Source organism: Lacerta agilis, chromosome Z, assembly GCF_009819535.1.
Source record: "Lacerta agilis isolate rLacAgi1 chromosome Z, rLacAgi1.pri, whole genome shotgun sequence".
NCBI lineage: Eukaryota > Metazoa > Chordata > Lepidosauria > Squamata > Lacertidae > Lacerta > Lacerta agilis.
The window spans coordinates 46,157,743-46,184,386 of record NC_046331.1 but is presented as its reverse complement, the minus strand read 5'-3'; the positions used below and the strand labels follow the sequence as shown (position 1 = coordinate 46,184,386).

Genomic DNA, 26,644 nt, shown 5'->3' with positions numbered 1-26,644 from the left:
GAGCAGCACATTTGCTGAAATTTCCTTGAGCTCTTGGCTATTAATCTTGAGATCCAATCAAAGCCAAATTCTGGTGAATGCAATAATGTCCATTTGATCCTTCGGTTAAGGTTTGAAGTTGCTCAGCAGCAACAAAGGGGAACAGGGTGAAGTTTGACCAGTAAAACCACAGACTCAAGATTGTACCTGAAACAAACCACTCGGTTTAATAGTCTGCAAACTTTTATTAATGATGAGGATGATACTACATTTAATTTGTTGATTGCCTTCTAAACCACCATCTCAAAGCAATTTGCACATAAGATAATTAAAAACAGAAAAAAACAGACAATCATCAAATAATTTTTAAGACAAGACTAAAACCCTGACAAGTGGACCCTTGTGGCAAAGACCCATTCATCTAGCAGGGAAAGCCTGTTGAACAAAAATGTCTCCAATTGTTTTTGAAAACAGTTACAGGTAGGTAGCCGTGTTGGTCTGCCGTAGTCAAAACAAAAATAATAATAATAAAAAAATCCTTCCAGTAGCACCTTAGAGACCAACTAAGTTTGTTCTTGGTATAAGCTTTCGTGTGCACACATATTTTTTTTTATTTTGTTTTTGAAAAGTACATCTAGTAGGTGCTTGTCATATCTAGACAGGGATGCTATTCCAGAGAACTGGGGAAGCCACACAAAAAGCCCTGCTCTGAGTAACTGCAGATCTTTGGAACTTGCAGGAGAAACTCTCCCACAGATCACAGGGAACTCCTGGGGGTGTAAGCTGTTATGAGGGATACAGGACTTACAGAGAATACAACAATATAAAAGTTACATAAGAATCAAAGGCAACAGATGTGATGAATCTCCTGGCATTTGAAGCCTCTCTGATCCTTTCCCCCTTAAATATGTTGTCTTCTAGCTCTTAAAAGGAATGTCCATCTCGCGCCGGAAAAATCTGGAGAAACCAGAAGATGAGGATGAAGCAGGAAGTGGGGGCTGTGATGATGAGGACGACTGTGGTGGTGCTACATCCGGAAATGGGGAATTAAGAGTGAAGAGTCAGTTGAGATTCTTGGCAGGTAACTGGTGAGGTGGGTGGGCAAGGCTACACTAGCCAGTTCTTTATCCTTTCCTGGCAGGGGTTTTTTCTGCAACCAGGGCAGCCAATATATGGCTGTGCATTAGCTGTCCCCCACTTCCAGAACTAAAAGCAGGACTGGGCAGATTAATTGAGGAGTGGTGGGTACCCATCAGTGATGACTCACAATGCTTGACAGAGGAGGCTCTACTGGTGGTGCCACTGCTGACCTTTGGTGAGGACTTTCAGTGGTGGTTCCCCTCTTGTGGAACACCCTCCCTGGTGAAGGAGTCTGTCTGAACTATTCCCTGGCTATTCCTGGGAAGCTTGGAATTATTAGCAGTGAGGGCATGTTGTTTTTAGCTCTTCTTACCTGTTTTGAATGTTTTCAGCACTGTGTGCGCCAGTGTCTTGCACACAGACTGGTTGTGCTTCTTGAAAACTAAACACACACATACATGTGAAGAAGGACTTAGATTAGAGCAGGGATTTGCAGTTTTGAGGCTAACTTCTGTTTTCCTCCACCCCCAATGCACAGACTTGAGTAATGGGGGAAGGGTCGTTGCTCAGTGGAAGAACATCTGCTTTGCATACAGAAGGTCACCAGAAGGCCTGGTGTCTCCAGACAGGGCTGTGAATTCGCCCTGTCTGAAACCCTTGAGAGTCTCTTCCAGTCCATATAGACAATGCTGTGCCAGGTGGACCCAATTATCCGGGACACGTGGCAACACCATCTTGCTAACCCTCACTTTTGTTCACATAGGCCTCAAAACTGGTGTTGCTGACATAACAGTTTCTCTCTCCACCAGCACCACCACTCTGGTTTCCCCATCTATCATGGGAAAGAAACTGTTTTGGGAGGAGAGTGGTGTGCTGCCCTCCTCCCCGCAGCAGATGCTGTATCCTGGAAACAGACTCATTGATGCTGCACTTTATGGAACCACCCTTGGGAGATCCTACCAAATTGGACAATGGTCCAGAAATTGAAATGATTAGCTTGGGAAAAACCACCCAAGTGATAGCTCAGTGACCACAGTGTTCTGCAAAGGTCATTTCCAAAAGTGGTGAATCTCATTATATGGCCTATGTGGATTCCAGGGCATCTTTTAGCCATAGACATCAAACTAGCACCAGTAGATGGGTGAGAATCACAATTCCCTGGGGTGTTACTAACAAGGCTGTGACCTGCGACTCTACACCTTTGGGTGCCCTCAACCACTGTGCCTTGAGTATACAAAAATGTAAGAAGGCCCTGCTGCATCAGGCCAGTGGCCTGCCTGCCCATCACCATGTGGACAGGGATTTATCCCAACATACAAGTATTTGCAAAGTGATTTCCCCCAATATAAGAATTACATCACCACCATTATCATTATCATTATTGGTACTAGATCAGCCAGTCTTATTACCTGAAGGTTTCCAAGCGACTTATAACACAGGTAAAAACACAAATAAATATATTTATACCATAAAGCAGAACAAAAGGCAACCACAGGAAGCTTTGTCTGCATGCGAACAGTAGTTTGTCAAAAGCTTGGTAGTGGGGCCATATAAGTCTTTACCTGGTGTTAGAAAGATGTCAGTGAAGGTGTCAGGTGGACCTCACTGGGAAGCACATTCCACAGCATTTGCTGCTTTCATGAATACTTTCATCTGTGTGCATAAGTTACCCTAGCATTTCTCTGCATGTTCCTTGGCTGCAGAACTACATCACAAAATTCGGAGAAGTGCAGATATAGAAGGATGGGTGTGTTTTGCTTTGCACGCCGTTTTGCAAAGTGAGTGTTATGTTGAGTTCTGCTTTATCTGTGACCTGAACGAAATCTCTCCCATATTCCTCCCTCCCTCCTATGTGGACCACAGCGCAAATGTCACTCCTTTGGTCCCTGCAAAGCAATCTTTTCCCAAGCATTGCTGCTCACTTCCCTCGCCCAACACCAGACAGATGAACCTGGATAGGCTCAGCCCTCCAGCTTTCAAGTTTAAAGAGGAAAAAGTGGGAAATGAGGCCAGATGCTTGTATAAATTCCCTCCCCTTGATCAGGGACAATTACCTGCTATTTAATGGAGTGGAAGCTGAGTTATTTAGCCACTGCTTGTCAGGCACCACTGAGATAGTAAAATACTGGGTAAGAGAGAGAAAAAGTGACCTTTGAGCTATCCTATCCAGCCCTGGTGAATATTGGGCAATGAGAGGACATCTGTGGTTCATATACAGAGGGAGGCATCTCCCTTTCCTTATCTAATGCTCAAGCCATCTTGAGGGTCAAAACTGCAGGTCTGCAATTGGATCTGTTGGCAGCCTCATCTTTAATGAAATGCAGCCAGTTTTGGATCTGAGAAGCTATGCAGGGGGGAGGGGGTGTTTGACCCTTGTTCTTGCTTCCCCAACCAAAAAACCCCTCCATGGGCACTTTGCCCCTCTCCTGTTTCTCCCAGAGGGGGTTGTTGGGTAGGTAAAGATGGAGACCAGAGAAATGAGGTAAACGGAGAGAGGGTCCACCACGTCTCTTGTGGCACCCCCACATGCCTGCAGTTCATTAGTCAAGAAAAGCATTCCCCTTCATAATGTGTGGTTTGACCCTGACTGGGAGGGGGTGGGGTGGGCAGAACCAGAGGATATGATAATGCTGGGCCAGATGTCAAATCTGCTGTGGAAAAGGGGCACAGGCTTCAGGTGCACAACTCTGTGCTATCATGTTCACTCAGACTGCAAGGGACAGACCTGACTCCACCCTTGCCCGTTGAAGGACTACGAGGGGAAAGTAGTGGCTTAACAGGGGTGAGCTGGAAAGCATCTAGTTCAAATGCTGGCTTCACCCTGGTTTCATTAGGTGGTCTTGGGCAAACAGGCATTTCTCAGCCTTGCCACCTGTAAGCATCTGTCAGCGATGCTTGAGCTGAGATTCCTGCATGGCAGGGGGTTGTAGATGGGTCTCACAGTACCTTCCTTTTTTATTTTTTATTTTTTTATAAGATTTTTTATTATTTTCCAATGGAACAAAGGAAAAACACTACATAAACAAAAACACAATAAAAACACAATACATAGTGAGCAATGAACAAAATAAAAACAATAACAATAACAACAAACAAAGAAAATCAAATACATACCTTAACCAACACCTATTTTATACTTTTCTTATTTCTAACTTCTCTATTAGGGGGACTTGCCCTGTTCCCTCCACTGCCTTCAAAATCATATATACGATTTAGGTAACTTTGTATCTTTTTCCATTGACATTTACCATATCTCTTAATACTCTTTAAATTTGCTTATTCCAATATAGATCATAACTTATACTCAATATCTTAAAGTACTCTTTCACAATTAAATCATTCACTACAAAAAATTTCTTCTAAACATTTTGTTTAACATTAACCTGCTAAAGCCGATTCTTCTGAATAGATCTGCTCAAATATTCAAATATTCAATTTTACACATTTAAGTAAATAGTCCTTAAATTTCTTCCAGTCCTGCGACACCTTCTCCTCCCTCTGGTCTCGGATTCTAGCGGTCAGTTCAGCGAGTTCCATATAGTCCATTAGCTTCATCTGCCATTCTTCCACTGTTGGAGTCTCTTCACCCTTCCAGGTTCTTGCCAATAAAATTCTAGCCGCTGTTGTGGCATACATAAAAAATACTCTATCCTGACTGGGTATCTCTTCATTGGTCATGCTCAAAAGGAATGCCTCTGGTTTCTTACTAAAGGTAATTTTCATTACCTTTTTAAGCGCATTATAAATCTTATCCCAGAAAGCATTCACCCCTGGACATGACCACCACATATGAAAAAAGGTACCTTTCGTAGATTTACATTTCCAACACACATCAGACATTTTAGAATTCATCTTAGCTATCTTAACTGGTGTCAGATACCATCTATACAACATTTTCATTATATTTTCTCTTAAACTATTACAAGCTGTAAATTTGATACCTTTCTGCCACAGTCTCTCCCAATCATCCATCATAATATTATGACCCACATCTTTCGCCCAATCTATCATTGTCGATTTAACCAATTCGTCTTTCGTATGCCACTCTAGCAGCAAATTATACATCTTGGAAAGGTTTTTAGAGTTCGATTCAATCAGTTCTGTTTCCAGTTTTGATTTTTCCATTTGAAAACCAATTTTCTTGTCCAATTTAAATATCTCATAAACCTGATGATATTGCAGCCAGTCGGTGACTTGACTTTTTACTTGATCATAGCTTTTCAGCTTGATTGAGTCCCCATCTCGCTGCAATATATCCACATATCTTGGCCAACTTGCAGACATGTTCGGTCTCTTATACGCCTTGGCCTCCACTGGTGAGATCCACCTAGGAGTCTTTCTCTCTAACAAGTCTTTATATCTTATCCAAACCTGATACAGGGCTTTCCTAATTATATGATTCTTAAAAGTTTTGTGGACTTTCGCCTTGTCATACCAAAGGTATGCATGCCAACCAAACATATTGTCAAATCCTTCCAAGTCCAACACATCAACATTCTCCAATTTAAACCAATCCTTCAGCCAGCAAAAGGCCGCTGCTTCAAAATAGATCTTTAAGTCCGGCAGGGCAAAGCCTCCTCTCTCTTTAGAGTCTATCAAAATCTTAAATTTGATTCTAGGCTTTTTCCCCTGCCAAATAAATTTCGACAGATCCCTTTGCCATATCTTAAAACAATCCAATTTATCCAAAATTGGTATGGCTTGGAATAAAAACAGCATCCTTGGTAGAACATTCATTTTAATGGCTGCTATTCTCCCCATTAACGAAAGTTTCAATCTCGTCCATATCTCCAAGTCTTTCTTTATCTCTGTCCACAATTTTTCATAATTGTCCTTGTACAGGTTCAGATTTTTTGCTGTGAGGTTGACACCTAGATATTTTACAGTCTTAACAAAATTGAGACCAGTGCAGTCTTGTAGTCTTAGTATCTGCTCTGAACTCATATTTTTACTCAATACTTTGGTTTTCTGTTTATTTAGTTTGAAACCGGCTACACGTCCAAACAGTTCAATTAATTCCAAGGCTTTGGGGACACTGCTTTCAGGTTCCTGTAGGGATAACATCAGATCATCCGCAAAGGCGCGTAATTTATATTCTTTCTCTCCCACCCTTATTCCTTTTATCTGGTTCTCCATTCTTATCATGTTTAGGAGGACCTCCAGGACCGTGATAAACAATAAAGGGGAGATAGGGCACCCTTGTCTTGTTCCTTTCTCAACTTCGATTTCCTCCGATATCACACTATTTATTATAATTTTCGCTTTTTGTTCTGTATATATGGCATTAATGCCATTTAGGAATCTTTGTCCAACTCCCATCTTCTACAAATTCTTTTTCATAAATGTCCAAGATATATTATCAAAGGCTTTCTCCGCATCTATAAACATTAGTGCTGCATCTGTATTTATGTTTCTTTCCAGTTTTTCTAAGATATCCACAATAATTCTTGTATTATTATTTATTTGTCTTCCTGGTAGAAAACCTGCTTGGTCTTTATGAATATAGTCTTTCAGCACTCTTTTTAATCTTGTAGCCATAACATTCGCAAAAATTTTATAGTCCACATTTAAAAGGGAAATTGGACGATAATTTTTCATTTGACTTTTATCTGTCTCTGGTTTTGGAATCAGTGTGATAAAGGCTTCTTTCCACATCTCTGGTGCCCTATCTCCTTCTAATATTTTGTTGCAAATTTCTTTCAAAGGCTGTGATAGCCAATCTTTCAAAATCTTGTAATACTTTGCGGTCAGTCCATCTGGTCCTGGGGCCTTCCCTAGTTGCATGTTGTTGATTGCCTCTTCTATCTCTTGAGTCAATATCGGGTGGTTGAGCGTTACTAGTTTATCCTCTGGGACTTTTTGCAATCCATTTTTTTCCAGAAATCGGTCTATCTCTGATTCTTCTATCTTCTCCTCCTTGTACAGTTGTTTATAAAATCTTTGAAAACACCATCTGATTTCCTCTGGGTTCTCCACATTTTTTCCATTTACTACTAAATTACTGATGACATTTGCTTTCTGCCTTTTCTTCAACTGCCAAGCTAATAATTTTCCACATTTATTTGCTGACTCGAAGGTTCTTTGCTTCATCATTTTCACTTTCCATTCAATATCTTGGTTTACAATTTTTGCATATTGGGATTGCAAGTATTTGATTTCTTTTTGAATTTTTAGGCATTTAGGGTGTCCTCTTAATTCTTTTTCTTTGACTTTAATCAATTCCAGCAATCTTTCCATTTCTGCGTTTTGTTGTTTCTTCTTTTTTGCTTTTTCACTTATGAGGAATCCTCTCATTACCGCTTTACTTGCATCCCAAACAGTTCTCTTTTCAACTTCTGAATTCCAATTGATTTGAAAATACTCTTTCATCTTTTTTACAGCTCTTTCTATCAGCTTGGTATCTCTCATCAAGGCATCATCCATTCTCCATCTGAAAGAATCCTTGGAAACCATTTTTAAAGTTGCCTGTACCGGATTATGGTCCGAATATGTCTTTGGGCCGATTTCTGCTTTTTGTATTTTCGGTGTCAATTCCTTCGAAATCCAGATGTAATCTATCCTCGACCATAACTGCTGAGGTTCACTGAAATAAGTTGCCTCTGTTTCGGTGGGATTTTTTAACCTCCAAGAGTCCACCAGATTTAAATTATCCACCATTTCGAAAAAGGTCTTTGGTAGTTTCCCATCATTTGTTAACTTGGTTCTTTGAGATCTATCCATTAATGTGGAAACTGCACCATTAAAATCTCCAAGGCAAACTATTTTATAATCCAAATAATCCAACAGCAGATCATGTATATTTTTGTAAAAAATTGACTTTCCATCATTTGGTGCATAAAGTCCCAGAATCAGAAATTTTTCGCCTTGTACTTTAATTTCAATCGCGATGTATCTCCCTTCTTCATCTTTGAATAACTGTCTTGGACTATATTTTTCCTTTGCATAAATTACGACTCCTCTCTTCTTGACTTTATCCAATGATATGAATTCTTGCCTAGTTTTTTGTTCTGTAGTAGTCTTTTGTGTCGTCGAACTATATGGGTCTCCTGTAGACATATTATGTCTAAGTTCTTCTTTTCCAAACTATAAAAAACTCTGCGTCTCTTCGGTCTCTGGTTCAATCCCCGAACATTCCATGTCATCAGTTTGAGCGCCATTTTCCTTTACTTTTTTACTCTCCTCCTCCAGATGCCTCTGCTTTCTTGCCTTCTTCCGGGTCCTTTTCACTTGGTCCTGGTAGCCCCGGCGGTGGGAATGCTCCTGGAAGTTTGTAAAAGAAAGCTGGATCGAGTGGTGAACCTTTGAAATCTTCCAGGTATTTGTCCAGGAACTTTTGCTTTTCTGCCGGGGATTTAATCCTTATCTTCTTTTCTTTAAACGTAAATGCCAGGCCTTCCGGAAATTCCCAACTGAAGGGGATGTTTCTTCTCCTTAACTCTGTTACCAAGTCGTTGTACGACACTCTTTTGTCCAGGAAAAATTTGGGGATATCCTTATAAAAAATGACTTTATTCTGCTGTACCACCAGGTTATTCTTGTAGTGTAAGTCCAGAAAGTAGTCTCTGTCGTATCTATTGTTCAACACAATCAAGCAGTCGCTGACTGTTTTGGTATTCTTCTTTCCTCTGGATCCTCTAGGCCCAAACCTGAAGGCCTTCACTATGAGGGCTGAGACGTCTTCCGCTTCCAAATTCCAAAATGTTGAAAATTGCTCCACAATAAATGCTTTTAGGCTATCGCCTTCCAGTTCAGGGAGACCTCTTAGACGGATGTTTCCTTCTCTTTGGCGGAGTTGAAGAAAGGCAAGAGATTCTTCTACACTTCTCTGCTGTGTTCCAATTCTTTCTATTTTCTCCAAATCAATATTGTCCAATTTCTCCTCCACCTTTTTTATTTTCTCTTTGACAACTTTAAATTCCTCGGAGTCCTTTTTCAAAACTGTCACCTCTTGACCTATTTTATTAATTTCCTCTCTGTTTTTCCTTACGTTTTCCTCAATTTGTCCAATTGACTTTTCCAATGTTTGGGTGGAGTCTTTAATCTCGGCTTGAAGTTTTTCTGTTGCAGAGTTTACTGTTGTATTTATTGTATTTACTGAAGCCTGCGTTTGCTTCAACTCATCAGTTACATTTTTAAGTCCTTCTGCTATATCTGCAATACTGGCAGCTAATTTCTCCATTTGCTCCTGTAAAGTTAAGGAAACAGAGCCTTTTCTTTGTGCAGAAGCAGTTGTTTTGGATCTAGTGCTATCTTGCATTTCCTGTGTGCTCTGCAGCTGAAGTCTCAAGGTCACCCCAGTTGTAATGACTGTCTCAGACATTCACAGTAGAAGACCAACAGTCCCAAAGATAAACACCAGGTGGCCAGCAGCTCAATTCAGAGAACAAAGAGACTGCTGAGCCAGGAGTCCCCAACAGTTCCAACAAATCCAACTTTTAGGCAAAGATTCCACTTACTTCCAAAGTTTCAAACTTTTCACAGTCAAGAATCATTAGTTTAAATAGTCCAAGTCAGTACTTATTTTTCCACTTGCAATGTAACCACCAAGTCCATGCAGATGGTTGTAGCCGGCAACAAATAGACTAGAATGTCTCCACTGGTAAACAGTTACTGAAACAATTGTAAAAACAAATGGCAACAATGTAACGCAGCCCGCTACTGACCCTGAATCCTAATCCAGAGGGCGAGCGGTGTCTTCTTTTGCCATAACTCTTGTTTTTGAGTCTTTATAAATCATCCAAACAACTTTTAATCCACTTTTAAAAAGTTTGGCAGAGTTCGCAAAACTTTTCCGTTAGTCGCGGCTTTGCTCTTTTGCCGCTACCAAGCTCTGTCAAGCAGTTCAAAGGGAACAGGCTTCCTTTTAAAATTTTCTCTGTAAGTTAATGCTCTCAAAAGTCAAAGTCCAGTTAAAAATTTTACTTACAGAGCTTCTCTTTGCAATTTCTAAGTCGGAAGTGCTGGGTGCTCAAGTCTGGCGGGATCGCTGCTTTGTCCTCCGGAGGCAGCCGTCTCTTCAGTCCCGTACCGGAGCCTCGCTCGCCCGATTTTCCCCCTTACGAGGGTCAATCGGGAGCGGGGACGGCACGTCTGGGACCCACAAGACCACGGTCCACGGGACGCCCTTCCCGTGGCTTTAAGGGGCCCGCGGCGCAGGCACGGTAACCCCTAAAGCCCCTCAGAGAACCAGAGCTCTTCAGCTCCCGTCCGCCATTGACCGGCACCAAACCGGAAATCCTGGGGTTTCACAGTACCTTCCAACTCTACAACTGTATGGTTCTATTCTGTGAAAATGGGAATAACAAAACGGACTCTTCCCTAGTAGGGGTGTTTGTAAGGACTTCTGTTTGCAAGGAGATAATGTATGGGGAACATTTGATTAATTCTTATGGGGATACTAGCCATGATGGCTTTTCTCTGCCTCAGGACAAGCCCACCCATTAAGTGGGGTGAAGCAGCTGCCTCAGGCTGCAGAAGTCCCCTAGGCATCACACCCATAGTCTCCCCCACCCACCCTGAAACCTCCACCACTGGCAGGGGTGCAACTTGAATAAAATATTGGGGGTGAGGGCAAGTAAGCCCCACCCCACAATTTTTATTTTATTTGCCCCCTCAAATATTTCATGGGGGGTGCTGAAGTGACCTCAGCCCCTAGGAGTTGACTCCTATGACATCTGGCAAAGAAGCAGTGGTGATGCAGGCAGCAGAGGTGATGTCGGGGAGATGCCACATGGCAGTGGTGGGTGGCGTGGTGGCAGGGGCAGCAGGTCGAGGAATGTAGCAGAGCCACTTCCCATTTTGCCTCAAGCAGCAAAATGGGACACAACTCCCCTGCTCTGCTTCCACGGTCAGAGGCAGCAATGCTTCTGAAGGCCAGTTGCTGGGGGCCACAGGAAGGACGAGTGTGGCCCTTGTGCTCAGGGGTCCTGCTTACAGGTTTCCCATTGGAGCGTCTGGGTGGCCACTGAGAACAGGATGTTGGACTGGATGGATTATTGGTCTGACCCTGCAGGCTCTCCTTATGTTTTTAGGTTCTTATGGGACATAAAGAATGGGCAAGAAATTCAATTAATCTATATATATAAAATGCAAGTGTCTCTGCGTCCAGTCCGTGTGTCTCTGGGTTTGCACAACTGAGCATGTGCCCCAGGGACACAGGGATTGGAGCAGAGAGACATAGGGCCACGAGCAGCGTCAGCAGTTCAAGCAGGGCGGTTTAAATGGAATGCCGGCGCTGCAGAGGACGAGGGGAAGCCGAAGAGGGAGGTCACGCTGCTGCTCCCGCCGCTACAAGGAGAGCCTGTTGCTGCTGACCCCCTCCTGCCCCGTTGGCCTGCATGGCGCTGCTGCCTCTCCTCCACCCCCCGACCACCCGCTAAAGGAGGCTTTGGCAGGCGGGCGGGGGGTGGGGGGGCAAGCAGGGCTTCTCCGCTTTAACGGAGAAGCCCTGCTTGCCTCTCCTCCACCCCCCGACCACCCGCTAAAGCAGGCTTTGGCAGGCGGGCGGGGGGCTGGGGGGCAAGCAGGGCTTCTCCGCTTTAACGGAGAAGCCCTGCTTGCCTCTCCTCCACCCCCCGACCACCCGCTAAAGCAGGCTTTGGCAGGGGGTGGGGGGGCAAGCAGGGCTTCTCCGCTTTAACGGAGAAGCCCTGCTTGCCTCTCCTCCACCCCCCGACCACCCGCTAAAGCAGGCTTTGGCAGGGGGGTGGGGGGCGGGGGGGGTAAGTAGGGCTTCTCCGCTTTAACGGAGAAGCCCTGCTTGCCTCTCCTCCACCCCCCGACCACCCGCTAAAGCAGGCTTTGGCAGGGGGGTGGGGGGCGGGGGGGCAAGCAGGGCTTCTCCGCTTTAACGGAGAAGCCCTGCTTGCCTCTCCTCCACCCCCCGACCACCCGCTAAAGCAGGCTTTGGCAGGGGGTGGGGGGGCAAGCAGGGCTTCTCCGCTTTAACGGAGAAGCCCTGCTTGCCTCTCCTCCACCCCCCGACCACCCGCTAAAGCAGGCTTTGGCAGGGGGGCGGGGGGCGGGGGGGCAAGCAGGGCTTCTCCGCTTTAACGGAGAAGCCCTGCTTGCCTCTCCTCCACCCCCCGACCACCCGCTAAAGCAGGCTTTGGCAGGGGGGGCGGGGGGCGGGGGGGCAAGCAGGGCTTCTCCGCTTTAACGGAGAAGCCCTGGTTGCCTCTCCTCCACCCCCGACCACCCGCTAAAGCAGGCTTTGGAAGGGGGTGGGGGGCGGGGGGGCAAGCAGGGCTTCTCCGCTTTAACGGAGAAGCCCTGCTTGCCTCTCCTCCACCCCCCGACCACCCGCTAAAGCAGGCTTTGGCAGGGGGGTGGGGGGCGGGGGGGCAAGCAGGGCTTCTCCGCTTTAACGGAGAAGCCCTGCTTGCCTCTCCTCCACCCCCCGACCACCCGCTAAAGCAGGCTTTGGCAGGGGGGTGGGGGGCGGGGGGGTCAAGTAGGGCTTCTCCGCTTTAACGGAGAAGCCCTGCTTGCCTCTCCTCCACCCCCCGACCACCCGCTAAAGCAGGCTTTGGCAGGGGGGGTGGGGGGCGGGGGGGCAAGCAGGGCTTCTCCGCTTTAACGGAGAAGCCCTGGTTGCCTCTCCTCCACCCCCGACCACCCGCTAAAGGAGGCTTTGGCAGGGGTGGGGGTGGGGCGTCAGCCCCCTCCACATATATTCTAGCCCGTTTTTTTAACGGGCTTAAATCACTAGTATATACATAAAATAATAAACATGTTATTACTCATTTTAACACTGTACTTGTTTCCCTGTGTCCATTTCAGCATATGGCAATGTAGGAATATGCAGCTGCTAGTATGAGGTTCAAACCTGCAACCTTTGCATTCTCAGCACCACACTCCAACCAACGGAGTTATATTTGTATATACAAATAGCATAGAATGTTTTTTTTGCAGGGTCCTCCAAGCCTTTGGCAGTTTGTAAATTATGGGCTCCCCCCACCCCAGCCAGCTGAGGTTCTGGCAGCCATCAGCTTCCATGTCAAGCATTCCTGAGAGATGAAAACTTTCAGCTGATTTTAAGTTAATTTTAATTTCTCTACTCTGAGTAAAACAGACATATATGTTTGGGACCCACCCTATTTTTGTGATTGCAGTATTTTTAAACCAGTTTTAGTGTTGTATTTTAAATTGTACTGGGGCCTTCAGGTGAAGGGCAGGGAATAAATTGAAATACTACTTCTACTAATAATCATCATCATCATCATAAAAAGGAGAAAAGGAAGAATTGTTGAACACAACCCAATATTAGTTTGCTTCAGGCTTTACTGTTGTGACCCTGGCAGACATCAGATATATTTGCTGTAAACTGCTAGACAGCCACTGTCTTTGCAAGGATCTTGTTTCGTGGCAACAGGATTTAACTTACCCCTGCTTTCCCCCTTCTCAAGGCTGCATGCCACTGAGTCTTCCCACAGCTATCATTCAACTTCAAAAAAAGAACTGAAGAAGTAACTCATAATCAGGGGAAGATACGCAGCTGCTTCACTTGCTTATTGTTTTTATGTTGGAAAACATCAGTGTGCAGGCTCCTGCAGGTGGAAAACTCTTAAGACAGAATATGTGTACAGATTCATATGCTCTGCTCTGCATCCTAGATGGCAGGTCAAGCCTTTCTTCCACAGCAGAGAAAGCTGATCACAACTCACACCAGCAGATGGAGGCGGCACCCAGTTCCAGAGGCATAGCAAGGGGGGTGCGGACCACCCTGGATGTCATCGCTACCCACCCGCATCTCCCAAGCCTACCCTAAGCCATCGGGGGGGGGGTGTATCACAAATATTTTTTGCACCGGGTACCACCTGACCTTGCTACACCTCTGCCCAGTTCTTGCTCCTTAGCTGGCTCTGTTTGGGTAGCTTCTTTGCCTGGGAACCTGGCAAAAGTTCTTAAATCGCCATAGGTGAATAGGTCTGTGCTTCTCTGAATTTCCCAGCCTGGAAACAGAGCCTCTTGTGGTATCAGAGGGTGGCTGCAGCCAGAGTTGTAGCTATCTTGTGAGCCAGCAAACCTTTCTTCCAAATGCCAAACTTAGGGTTATAGTGAAGTCTTACCTTATTTATTTTGGGCTCTTAATGACTTACTATTTGAACCAATGTTGGAAAGAGCCTGCTGTTTTACAAGGCATTAATTCCACCCTAGCATGGGAGAAAGGCAAGGGGGAGACACGTCCAAGCTCCAAGTAGATTATCTTTCCATGAGAGCTGGCATATTGTCAGCATATAAAACACTGCAGCAGAACTGTTATCTTGAAAGCGTGCAAGCACATTTGCTGAAATTTCTCTTCTTTTGATTTGTTTTCAAAGAAGTCTTGATTGGAAATCAATAATTTCTTGTCAAAATGCAGATTTATTAGAGGAAGAGGGAGGAGTGTTCTCATGCCATTTTAATTGCAACTGGAATTGCTAATTGGTCTATTGCTGTTGCTTGTTGTTGCTCACCATACTTTTAAATTTTAAAGTAATAGAAACGAAGTCAGAGCAATGGTTTTCTGGTGCGTGCAGCCAGTAAAAAGGAATTTGCTTATCAGTTCCCTCTCATCTTTTGAAGATGGGTTTGCAGTTCTGTCTGGATTTGATCTGTGTGTAATATGGCAGGAAAGCAATGGTTTGTCTGATTACCCACTCTTGAAGAACCCACATCAGTTTGTCTTCCAAGGCAGCGGCAGCAGTGCTGCCCAACCACCTCCTCCCAGTCCTTTGCAAAGGACTCTGTGGCAGAAACTAGAACAGATGTCTGACTTACAGGATCTACTTTGTGTGCCTCTAGAACCTAGAGCCCAGTGCAAAAGACAGGACAGGAGAGCCAGAGCCAGAGCCGACACAAAGTGGCAGCTGAGAGGGCACCCCAATCTCCAAGTTTCAAGAGACACCAGGGTTCCAGCGCTTACCCAGGATTTGGTTTCCTTGGAATGAAGGCCAATGGGGACTGTGGTGATATATGGTTTTATCCACACATATATACAACCTGAACATAGAATGGAGGGGCTCATTACCCCAACAGATCTTGCCTCCCCATTAGGTTCCCAGAGACATCCCTGAGCCAAAGGCAAGCTTCTATGTACCCAGCTTGCAGCATTAGCCAAAACTCCCACACACCCAGCCTATCTTAGTCTGTTGTTCTCCATCCTAGGATGACACATCCGCCCATTTGTTTCTATGACAACAGAGCAACCTATTTAAGATGCTGATGATAGATACTTAGCTGAGCAGCTGTGGCCATTACCTTTACAAAATAGCTGGTTTGACTGACTTCCTTTTATAGATCCTAACCTCATAGATAAAGGATCACAGGCCTAGAAGGGGACCACACGTACATCCAGACTGACCCCATTAAAAACCCTATAACAATATAAAAGAAAGTTTCAAAGAAACTTGAAAAAATAAAATACAACAATAAAAGCAATTTAAAATGTAAAACAACAAACAATGCTATATTTCATGTTCATCCAGTAATGTATTAAAAAGCACAAGTCCTACACACTCGCCTGAAAAGATGAATTCTAGCAGGATTGGGTCCACTGCTCAATTATGGTCAAAAGCGGGTTGGATCTGGACAAAAGTGGTCCCTCAGTTCTGTGGTCCGTGGATAGTGGTCCATCCATTTCTTCTGACTGGCAGAAACTTTCTAGGGTTTCAAGCAGAAAAGTGTCCTTTCTGTCACCTACAGCCTTAATCCTTAAATCCTGGAAGGCTGACAGAGCTATGAGATGGAGCACAAGAGAATATTTGGCATGACTGGGTTGTATGTCTTCTGTATATAAGACCTTCTGCATTATTAGATGGGAAGCCCAGAGATCAATGCTAGAAGAAAGGATTTTTGGAAACCTGGTGGAGGAGCCCTGGGCTGGTCACAGCTTGTTGGAATTTGGCACTTTGATTGCAATGTACTGGTAATCAATTTCTGGTTGAGAAAATCTGAATACCAGCTCAGGAGGAGTGGCAAGCAACAGCAGAAGAGGACTGTTTCCTTTGTCCCTATTTGCAACTTCCTTAGAGACCTCAGATTGGCCTCTGTAAGGTAGAATGCTGCACCCAATGGGCATTTGTTTTATTCTTAACTTTTGTTGTTGTTGTTTAGTCGTTTAGTCATATCTGACTCTTCGTGACCCCATGGACCGGAGCATGCCAGGCACTCCTGTCTTCCACTGCCTCCCGCAGTTTGCTCAGACTCATGTTGGTAGCTTCAAGAACACTGTCCAACCATCTCGTCCTCTGTCATCCCCTTCTCCTTGTGCCCTCCATCTTTCCCAACATCAGGGTCTTTTCCAGGGAGTCTTCTCTTCTCATGAGGTGGCCAAAGTACTGGAGCCTCAACTTCAGGATCTGTCCTTCCAGTGAGCACTCGGGGCTGATTTCTTTAAGGGTGGATAAGTTTGATCTTTTTGCAGTCCATGGGACTCTCAAGAGTCTCCTCCAGCACCATAATTCAAAAGCATCAATTCTTCGGCGATCAGCCTTCTTTACGGTCCAGCTCTCACTTCCATACATAATTCCTTAATCAAGGCCCAGGGAACATCTACTTGCTTTTTTTGTTTGATAAGGTTTCTCTTGACCAAGAGAATTGAATTTCTTTTCAATGAGAAATGCAAAGCTTGTAATCCATGGAAGTAGTTCAGTTTGCAGCTGCTGCTGCACAAATGAGAGTTTATTTAGTTAAATCAGATGCAGATCGTTCTTGTGGTGGCCGTTTCAAGATTTAGGTCATCTTGGCTCTCTGTGTGTTTCCGGGATGACATCTGTATCTGGATTATGTGTTTTTGTAGACTATGGAGAAGCAGAGGGGTGGGTGTGTGAAAAGTGAATCTGTGGTCTTCTGGCCAGATTTGTTCTAGGCGCGTAGAGATTTTGGTGCATGTTTAATAGCAGTGCATGACGATGACTCTTGATATACTGGTACATCAGACAAGATCTACGGTTCCACTTGGGCATTTGCAAAAAGAAAAAAAGGACATGGGCATTGCATAAAATTTTGCACATGCCCATGGAGAGCATATATTGATGGATGCAAATTTCTGTAAGTTAAATAGAGAGTTAATGCATCACACTGAACAGCAGAAGACTGGGACCAGCTGAGTATGTACTTACTGTGCTGTCCAGCTGCTAGCTGGGATGGGGCAACCCTATGCCTTAAAGTTCTTCCTCTTGGACAATCAGCCCTCCAGACAGAGCACTCTCCTCTGTAAAGTAGGACATTTAGAGCCAGTGGTGGCATAGTGGTTAGAGCAGGCTTCCTCAACCTCAGCCCTCCAGATGCTTTTGGCCTACAACTCCCATGATCCCTAGCCAACAGGACCAGTGGTCAGGGGTTATGGGAATTGTAGTTTCAAAACATCTGGAGGGCCGAGGTTGAGGAAGCCTGGGTTAGAGTCTCAGGCTAGGAGCTGGTGACCAAGGTTGAAATCCCTGCTTGGCTGTGAAGCTCCCTGGGTAGCCAGTCCCTGCCTTCCAGCCTAACCTACCTCACAGGGTTGTTGTCAGTGGCGTAGGAAGCCGCTCCCCCCCCGAGTGGCAAACACGACTTGCACCTGGGGGTGGGGCATCGCTACATAGCGCGTGTGCACAGCATCGCTACGTACGACTGCTGCTCGGGCTGTGGGTGGAGGTGAGGGGCAGGAGGGGACGCTTCTCTTGGGCCACTGATGCAACGCTGATGCAACGCTGTAGGCTTGGGGGGGCACGCCGAGTGTCACCCCCCAGGGTGTCACCCGGGGTGGACCACCCCCATCGCACCCCCTTGCTCCGCCCCTGGTTGTTGTGGGGATTAAATGGAGAGGAGAGAATGGCAACTATGAAACGAGGTGAGAGATAAATGCAATAACTAAAAAAATGTGGCCTAACAGGGTCTTGAGGGGACCCAGGTGGCGCTGTGGGTTAAACCACAGAGCCTAGGGCTTGCTGATCAGAAGGTCGGCGGTTCGAATCCCTGCCACGGGGTGAGCTCCCGTTGCTCGGTCCCAGCTCCTGCCAACCTAGCAGTTCGAAAGCACATCAAAGTGCAAGTAGATAAATAGGGACCGCTCCGGCGGGAAGGTAAACGGCATTTCCGTGCGCTGCTCTGGTTTCGCCAGAAGCGGCTTTGTCATGCTGGTCACATGACCCGGAAGCTGTCTGCGGACAAACGCCGGCTCCCTTGGCCTATAGAGCGAGATGAGCGCCGCAACCCCAGAGTCGGACACGACTGGACCTGATGGTCAGGGGTCCCTTTACCTTTACCTTTAACAGGGTCTTGTGCTCAGATGGAGCTTGATTATCGCATGTTGAGCCTGGAGTTTTTGTCAACAGCCTACAGAGCCACACACCAGGTTCTTGTGATTAGTTTGCTGGGCCAAAGTCCACTTTGACTTCAGGATTAATTTTAGAACGTTCCTGTTTCCCCAGGTACCAGGCGACTTAACGGTACTTGAAATTAGCAGCTGTGAGGGTAGGTGCTTGCTCTTAAATGTGTTTAGAAGTTATGGGTATTTTTTGGTTTTTCTTAATTGTTTCAAAATAGTTTAAATGCTTTTTTTCTTTTTTGGGAAAAATAAATATTGTTTTAACTTTTTGTTGTTTGCCATCCTGGGCCCTTTTGGGAGGAATCATGGGGTAGAAGTCTAATAAATAAATGAACAAACTACCTGGACTATTTAAAGGTGAGGTTGTTCCTTAACACCTTGGGGCCAGTTTACCTGCAAGATCATCTTCCACTCACATGCAGCACAGTGCTTGGACAGCATTTGTAAGAAGTCAGCCTCCGGAACCCCCTACCTATTGATATCAGGCAGGTGACTTCACTGTACTATTTTCCGCGCCTGCTAAAAGCTTTTTTGCTTTCACAATACCACACAGATATGTGGTGCGTGATTTAATTTGGTTTTCAGCTAATATTTGATTTTAATAATTTTTAAATGTTTTAAATTGTTGTTTTTGCTGTTTTACTTTATTCTTATATTACTTTTGTAAATTGCTTTGAGGGTTTGTTACAATTAAGTGGTATGTAAATCATATATATAATGAAAAGAAGTGAAGAACCAATTTCCTGGCAAGATAGCTGAAAATAGGATGGAGAATGATGGTTTTATATCTTTTTGAATTTGTAACCTGCACTTTCATAAGGCAGAGTACAACATGTAAGGATCAAATCAATATAACATCACAAAATACAGCCAATAAAGCATTGGTGGTAGTATGACCAAAACAGAGGCTGACCTTGTGGGGAAGAGGCAGAGCTCAGTGGTAGAGCACCTGCTTGGAATGCAGAAGGTTTCAGGTTCAATCCCTGACATCTCCAGGAAGAGTTGGGAGAGACTCCCTGCCTGAAGCCCTGGAGAGCTTCTGCCAGTTATTGTAGACAATTAAAATGTAGTATAAGCACCAATAACTGGGAAACACTGGCCTGCGAGTCGAGTGCTCCAGTTGGAGAACAACCTTTACGAAAGGTTTCATGGGCTTTGAAGATGCTTGAACTCAGGACTAAAGGGAGAAATGTGCTAAGAGGAAGCCGCGCTTGGAAAACCCTCACCGTGATCCCGCCTGAAACCTATGTCCCCACTGTGGAAGGACATGTGGATCCAGAATTGGCCTCCACAGTCACTTATGGACTCACCATTAAGACCATTTTCATGGAAGACAATCTTAACCCGGCTACAAGGGATCACCAAAGAAGAATAGACAATACTAAGCTGGAGGGACCATTAGTCTGGTTCAGTATAAGGTGACTTCCTGTGCTCTTTGCCTTGAAGCAGTTTGGTGCAGCCTTTGAAAACCTGGCAACCACCCATCCCACCCTGTGAGCATAGTCAGTGGCCGGGGGGGATGGGAGTTGCAGTCCAAAACATCTGCAAGGGTACCAGGATGGCAAAGCCTGCATTCAGCACCTTCATCCTAGCAGTGAGTCTGGCACCTTGTTTCAGCCTCTCCTTATTTTGGCTTAAGTGCACCCTCCTCCTCCTCCCCCTCCTCCTCCTCCCCCTCCCTGCTTTGGGCATGGGAGGGGTTGCAACTGCTGCTATTTTGGGTCTCCGAAAGGTGCTTCCTGTTCTAGGAACTCACTCTTTCAAACAGCTGTTATCAAGGGGGGGGTGTTAGAGTGGGGAGAGCCTTTTCTGTTTCTATTTACCATACCACTCAAGCTGCTTGGTGGGACTTTTGCTTATTATCAGAATATCAGTAATATCTCTTCCCTCTGCCCCCACTCCCAATGTTGTGTTTCTCTCTGAGCTCCGTCAATTCGCTGCAGCTGTTTACTTTTTGCTCTCCACCCCCACCCCCCGAAATACTCTTCTGTGTTAGGCAAAGCTCATAACATAGATATGTACCCTGGGAGTTATTGCATGCTCCCTAAATCATGCTGGAGGGCAACTGTTGTACAAAAGACAGTAAACAAAACAAAAAATACTGCCTTTTCAGGCACAAATTGCACCTAGTGCTAAACACACAAACAAACATACCAGTCATAATTTTTTCTGCACAAAATTAATTTCAAGTAGCTGGAGCTGACGGTTATTACTTATGAAACAGGATTTTGCTTTGAATATTGTATGAGATCTTGTAAAACTCCTGTCAAAGCCAATCTTTGGAAGGGTGTTTGTTGGGGGGGGGGCAGGACATGGGAGACTAGGGTTTGAATCCCCACTTGACCGTGAAGCTCAATGGGCAAACTTGGGGGCCAGTCAATGCCTCTCTTAGGCTAACCTCCCTCACAGGGTTATTGTGGGAGGGGGAGAAAACCATGTAGGCCACCTTGAGCACCTTGGGGGAGGGGGGGGAAAGGTGGGATATAAAATCAATACATGAATGAGAAAAATTCCATATTGTTTGCTTGTTCCATTTCTATACCACCTGTTTCTTCAAGGATCTCAAGGTGGTGTGCATAATATCACCTTCTCCCATCTTTCCTCATAACAGCCCTGTGAGGTAGGTTAGACTGAAAGAAATTGACTGTGCTCAAGGTCACACCCAGTGACTTTCATGGCCCAGTGAAGATTTGAACCCTGGTTTGCCAGGTCCTAGTCTGATTCTCTAACCACAAACCACACTGTGGCACTCAGGAAGCAAAACCACCCACTTTCCTTGATCTGTGTATTCTGATGGAGAGGTGGAGCTACCCCCTGGGTTGATTTCAGTGTAGGATTGGGCCATATAGGAAGCTGCCCTAGGCTGAGCCAGAACATCAGTCCATTTACCTGAGTATTTTCCAGATTTTCAGACAGGATTGTCTCCCAGCCCCATCTGCAGATGCTAATAGGAATTGAACCTTCTGCATTGCACTTTGGAGACCATGCCATCTGCTGCTGCTAAAGCAACAAAAACTCCAAGCTAGAATGGAGTGGTGTTTGAGTGGGACCTGGGAGACCCAGGTTCCAGGTCCTCCTCACCCATGAAGCTCACTGGGTGACCTTGGACTAGCCACAGTCTCCCAGCCCAAGCTGCCTCATAGGGGTTGTTGTGGGAATAAAATATGGAGGGGGGCAAGAGCTCTGTGCATTCCCTGGAAGAAAGGTAGGATGTTTTTGTAAACAAGAATAAAAGGCACACCTTTTTGTTTTCTGGAGCAGGGATTTTTAGGAGTTTGGAGAGGTCTGGGTTTGCCTGGCACCTGTGCCTTGGTGATTGGTTCCATCAGCCTTGGAGGGGAGATGGTGCCATCCAGAAAAGCAGATGGAAAGAAGTGTTTGAGCAGCCAGAGGTCCAGAAGCACACATCCTTGCCAGATGCTGGAAACAGCCAGCAGTGGACGCCACATTGTGTGCACGCACGGACTCTCCTGATGATGTGACTTTTGAATAGGGAGCTAATTCTGGTGACTGGCATTCCCACTCTTGCCCTGCTCTCTCTCCTCCCAATCCCACTTGAAATCCAGATTTATTATTCCACAAACATCCAGGCTGGGAAACAAAGGGAGCCTCAAAGGCAGCATGCTTTGATGTACAAGGTTTCAATGCTTGTGTGTAGCCCACGGCACACACAGATGGCCTCCATGCCACGGTGGGAATAGAAAAATCAGGCACAGGGAAGGTCAGATCAAAACTTCCCCAAGTATATACCAAGATATTCTTGCCACTGGAATATGCAATTGTCTGGGGAACGTGAAAGGGGAAGGACCATCACTAAGCATCAGAGCATCAGCTTTGTTTGCAGAAACTCCAGGTGCAATTCCAGGTATGGTTGTCCCCCCTCTGAAACCCTGAAGGGCCCCTTTTAAAGCCATCTTACATGGTGCCCATCACTACTTCCTGTGGGAGCGAGTTCTATTGCTCTGCTGTGTGGAGATGTACTTTCCTTCCATATGCCTCATTGAATCTCCCAATTCTCAGCTTCATGGTACGTCCGCTTTCTCTGTCCACTTTTCTATGCTACTCATACTTCTATAAACTTACATCACAACATCTTACTCTCCTTTTCTCTAAGCTAAAAAGTCCCAAATGCTACAACTTCCCTCCGGGGAGGGGGAGGGGGGGTCTCTCCATCCTCTTAATCGGTTTGGCTGCCCTTTTCTGAACCTTTTCCAAACCTGAAATATCCTGTGCTCAATAGCTCACCCCCAAGCCTTTGCTTCTGTGAAATTGCCATGCGGGGCTGCACAGAGGAATATCCCCCCAGCAGTGGTATTCCCCATTGTGTTTATGCAGATGTCAGATACAGGCTAGTCACTTGTGAGATCAGGCTTCTCCCCCCCCCCACTCTTTAAATGTGTGACCTTGCCCATATGAGGGTGCAAATGTATTGGGGTCCTTCATGAAATGGAGCACACTTTTTGAAACTGTTGCATGATTGCTTTGCTCCACCTCTTTTTTTATTGGGGCACTCTCTCCCCTCCTCCTTCCCCCCTCTCCAGTTGATGTTGCACAATGCCTGGCACCTCACACATTAACATACATAAATGAGAATTTTTACAAGTGTCAGTATTTTAGTGCTGCTGGAGGCGGAGGGGGAAATTTAAAGGGGAGGAGGGAGAGGAATGTAAACAGAATGAAATTCTGAAGCAAGATCATTGATATGACAGGACTAAAGCACAGGGGCTCTCTCTCTCTCTGAAAAGCCCTCCTTTCATCCCTCTAATAAGTCCATTACTTGTCCTAGCGAATATTTGAAGGTTCTTTTCATGGGGAGCTGCGGAGCTGGGCATGCTTTGCATTTCAGGGCTTTGTCTCCAGGCTCGGGAGAAACCAAAGTTATTTCTGCTTTAAAATAACAGGAGCAAAGGAACAGCTAAGCTCCTTTCATTCTGAGTCCCTTACATTATTTTACTGGACAAAGTTTGTGTTGGCTACAAAACAGGCCCATTCACGGGACATAAGAGAAGGAATTTAGGTAAGAATGAAGCCAAGATTGTGCCATATATAAAGGCTCCTTTTGCGAAGGCCATTAAGAAATTGCAAATCATGAGCCTGGCTGAATGGTGACATTAAAATTAGCCTTGCTAATTTTCAGTAATTCAAGCCCATTGGGCTGAGCTTACAATTCCACCCCAGGAGATGTTCCCATAATTGCAGTCTCAATATCTGCTTCAGTTAAGGTGAGTCTGCTTTTAAAAAGGGAGAGAGAGTTACTGTAAATTGGGGAGAGGCTTGCATCCTGACCAAGTTTTAAAAGTCAGCTGTGGTATAACCAAGCAGGTAATCTATTGATTTAGGGATAATATAGGCTTTGAGACAGCCATGGGTCATACTTTTTGCTACTTCAAAAATACATGGCTGTGGGTCTCTCCTGCAAATTCCAAAGATCTCAGAAGTCCACTCTGCACTAACTTGCGGCAGAGCTTTTAGTGTGGAAGCCCCTGTTCCCTCTTGAGATGAAGCTTCTCTGGAAACAACTGAAGATGCTTTTGTTCCAACAGGCCTTTCCCAGCTGGATGAATCAGTCTTTGCCACAAAGATCCACTTCTTGGACTTTTAGTCTTGCCTTAAACATATCTGTTGGTTTTGTGGTTTTAACTGTATTTAATTATCTTATGTGAAAATTGCCTTGAGACTCATTTAGAAGGTGATTAATAAAGTAGTAGTAGTAGTAGTAGTAACTATCTATTATTCTATAATAAAGGTAAAGGTACCCCTGACCATTAGGTCCAGCCATGGACGACTCTGGGGTTGCGGCGCTCATCTCGCATTACTGGCCGAGGGAGCGGGCGTAGAGCTTCCGGGTCATGTGGCTCTGGCGAACCAGAGCAGCGCATGGAAACCCCATTTACTTTCCTGCCGGAGCGGTACCTACTTATCTACTTGTTCTTTGATGTGCTTTTGAATTGCTAGGTTGGCAGGAGCAGGGACCGAGCAATGGTTGCTCACCCCGTTGCGGGGATTCGAACCGCCAACCTTCTGAATGGCAAGCCCTAGGCTCTGTGGTTTAACCCACAGCGCCACCCGCGTCCCTTTTATTATTCTATAATAATGACTAATTAAACATGTTTATGCTTATACACTCACACATGTTTCATGAAATAGTTGCTCAAACTACTTAGCGGTGGTATAATTTTCTGAGCCACATTAGGCCATGATCCAGTCTAGCCCCTGCTCAAGGACTCTTGAGGAACCTGGTGTTTCTGAAGCAGCCATAAATCCCTTTGTGCTGAGGGCTTGGAAAGGAACGTGAGTGAGCAGCATCTGCCCTTGACATTGGGAGGCAGCAGTGAAGCCTTGGAATTCCCTGCGTAGGGAGTACATGCTGGGAGACTAGATTTCATCTATTGCTTGATCAGTGGAGAGCCACCTTGGTGGCAGCCGCTGCTTTTCTAGAATTGCCAGACTGCCTAAGCAGTCTGAGATTAAAGACATGCCCCTCCCAGTTCATTTGCTTATTTAATTTTTACAATTTATGCACCACTTGATTGTCTCCAAGTAGCTCAGTACAAAAGACAAACATACAGTTTCAGAATGATTTTAACAATCAACTCCTATTCCAAGGTAACACTGGGAATTGTAGCTCTGGAAGGGGAATAGGGGGTCTCCTAACAACTCTCAGCACCCTTAACAAACTACATTTCCCATAATTCTTTGGGGGAACCCACATATGTTTAAAGTGGCATCATAAATATATGGTATGAATGCAGCCTCCATTTCTATCATGGGCTGCCTGACTATCCTACAGCATAGTTGAGAGAAACCAACACAGGTACTCGGATTGAAAGTTTTGTCCAAACATGCATTTGGGTTACCAGCTTCTTAATACTTTTATGTTGGGGTGCTGCTACTGGGACTCATGTTAGTCCTGCCTGCAACCCATTAGAGGGTCCAAGATGACCCACTGAAGACCAGTACCGTAGATCAGTGTTTTTCAACCACTGTTCTGCGGCACACTAGTGTGCCGCGAGATGTTGCCTGGTGTGCCGCTGGGAAAAATTGTTTATTTGATTCCTATTCAAGAGAATTACTTTATATATAGTCAATATAGGCACAGAGTTAATTTTTTTAACATTTTCTAATGGTGGTGTGCCTCGTGATTTTTTTCATGAAACAAGTGTGCCTTTGCCCAAAAAAGGTTGAAAAACACTGCCGTAGATCACCCCTAGCACCCATCATCCCAGGCCATTGGCCTTGCTCGCCACAGGGGCTGATGGAAGCTTGAGTCCAACACCTGAAAGGTGCCAGACTGGTGTGCACAATGCTGAGCTAGATAAAACAACATTCAGATTTAGCATATAGCAACTTCTAGTTGTTGTAGTTGCACACATCTGTGCACACACCCTAAGCCTTCTAGCTGCATCAACCTATCCTAGGATACAGAACACGTTCTCTCTGGGCTTAGTTAAGAACATAAAAGACCATGCTGAATCAGGCCAATGGCCCATCTAGTCCAGCATTCTATCCTCCCAGTTTCCTCACTGATGCCTGTGGGAAACCCGGAAGAAGCTCCTGAGCACAAGAGTCGTTTCACCTCCTGTGCCTTCCAGCAGCTGATATTCAGAAGCATCACTGTCTCCAACTATGGAGACAGAGCACACCCATGGATAACTTTCTCCTCCATTAAATAGCCCGTGCCTGGTCCCAGCCCTCCCATTTATGGCTGCTCCAGTCTGTGGTCCAAGCATTTCCAAAATGGATGGGTCTACAGAGCCCCTGCAGGCTCCGTTGCAATATGTTGAATAATGAACTGAAGATGTATGATCAGGCCTCCACTGAAAGAAGGGCTGCTGCTACAAATTAATCTGAGAAGTGGCAATGTGGATAAAGAAACCCTCTCTGTCTTTCTGCTTCTCTCTCTCTCTCCCACCCACAGAATTCTGTGTTGTGGCTGTTTCTTCCAGAGTGTGCTGAGTGGCAAAGGAAGAGTCAGCAAAGCACAGAGCACAGCCAGTTCCCAAAGAAGGGACTCAAAGCATCTGTTGTGAAAATTGAGGGTTGCTTTCCAAAGCTCTCCCCCACCCTCTCTTTTGCCACAGTGTTCCAGCTCCGTGGTGAGGCTGAAACTGGGGTTCTTCCATGAGCCTGATGTAGAGAACATCTTGTCCTCAGGAAAGCGGGAGAACAGCAGAACGGTGTTTCAGTCTCAGGAGCCTGACACAGTCAGAATGGTTTGACATAAATAGCTCAGTTTCACAAAACCTTTGACAAACTGCAGGCTTTCATTTTATAATAATAAGAATAAGAAGT

General features: G+C 45.4%; 1 protein-coding gene across 1 annotated transcript in view; it reads left to right on the top strand.

Annotated features, from left to right (window-relative positions):
* GPC3 (glypican 3) overlaps positions 1-26,644 on the top strand; it is a 227,290-nt gene that overhangs the window by 186,537 nt on the left and 14,109 nt on the right. The window contains exon 7 of the mRNA XM_033137608.1: positions 901-1,060. Within this exon, the coding sequence (XP_032993499.1) occupies positions 901-1,060 (160 nt within the window). The remainder of the gene's footprint in view (positions 1-900; positions 1,061-26,644) is intronic.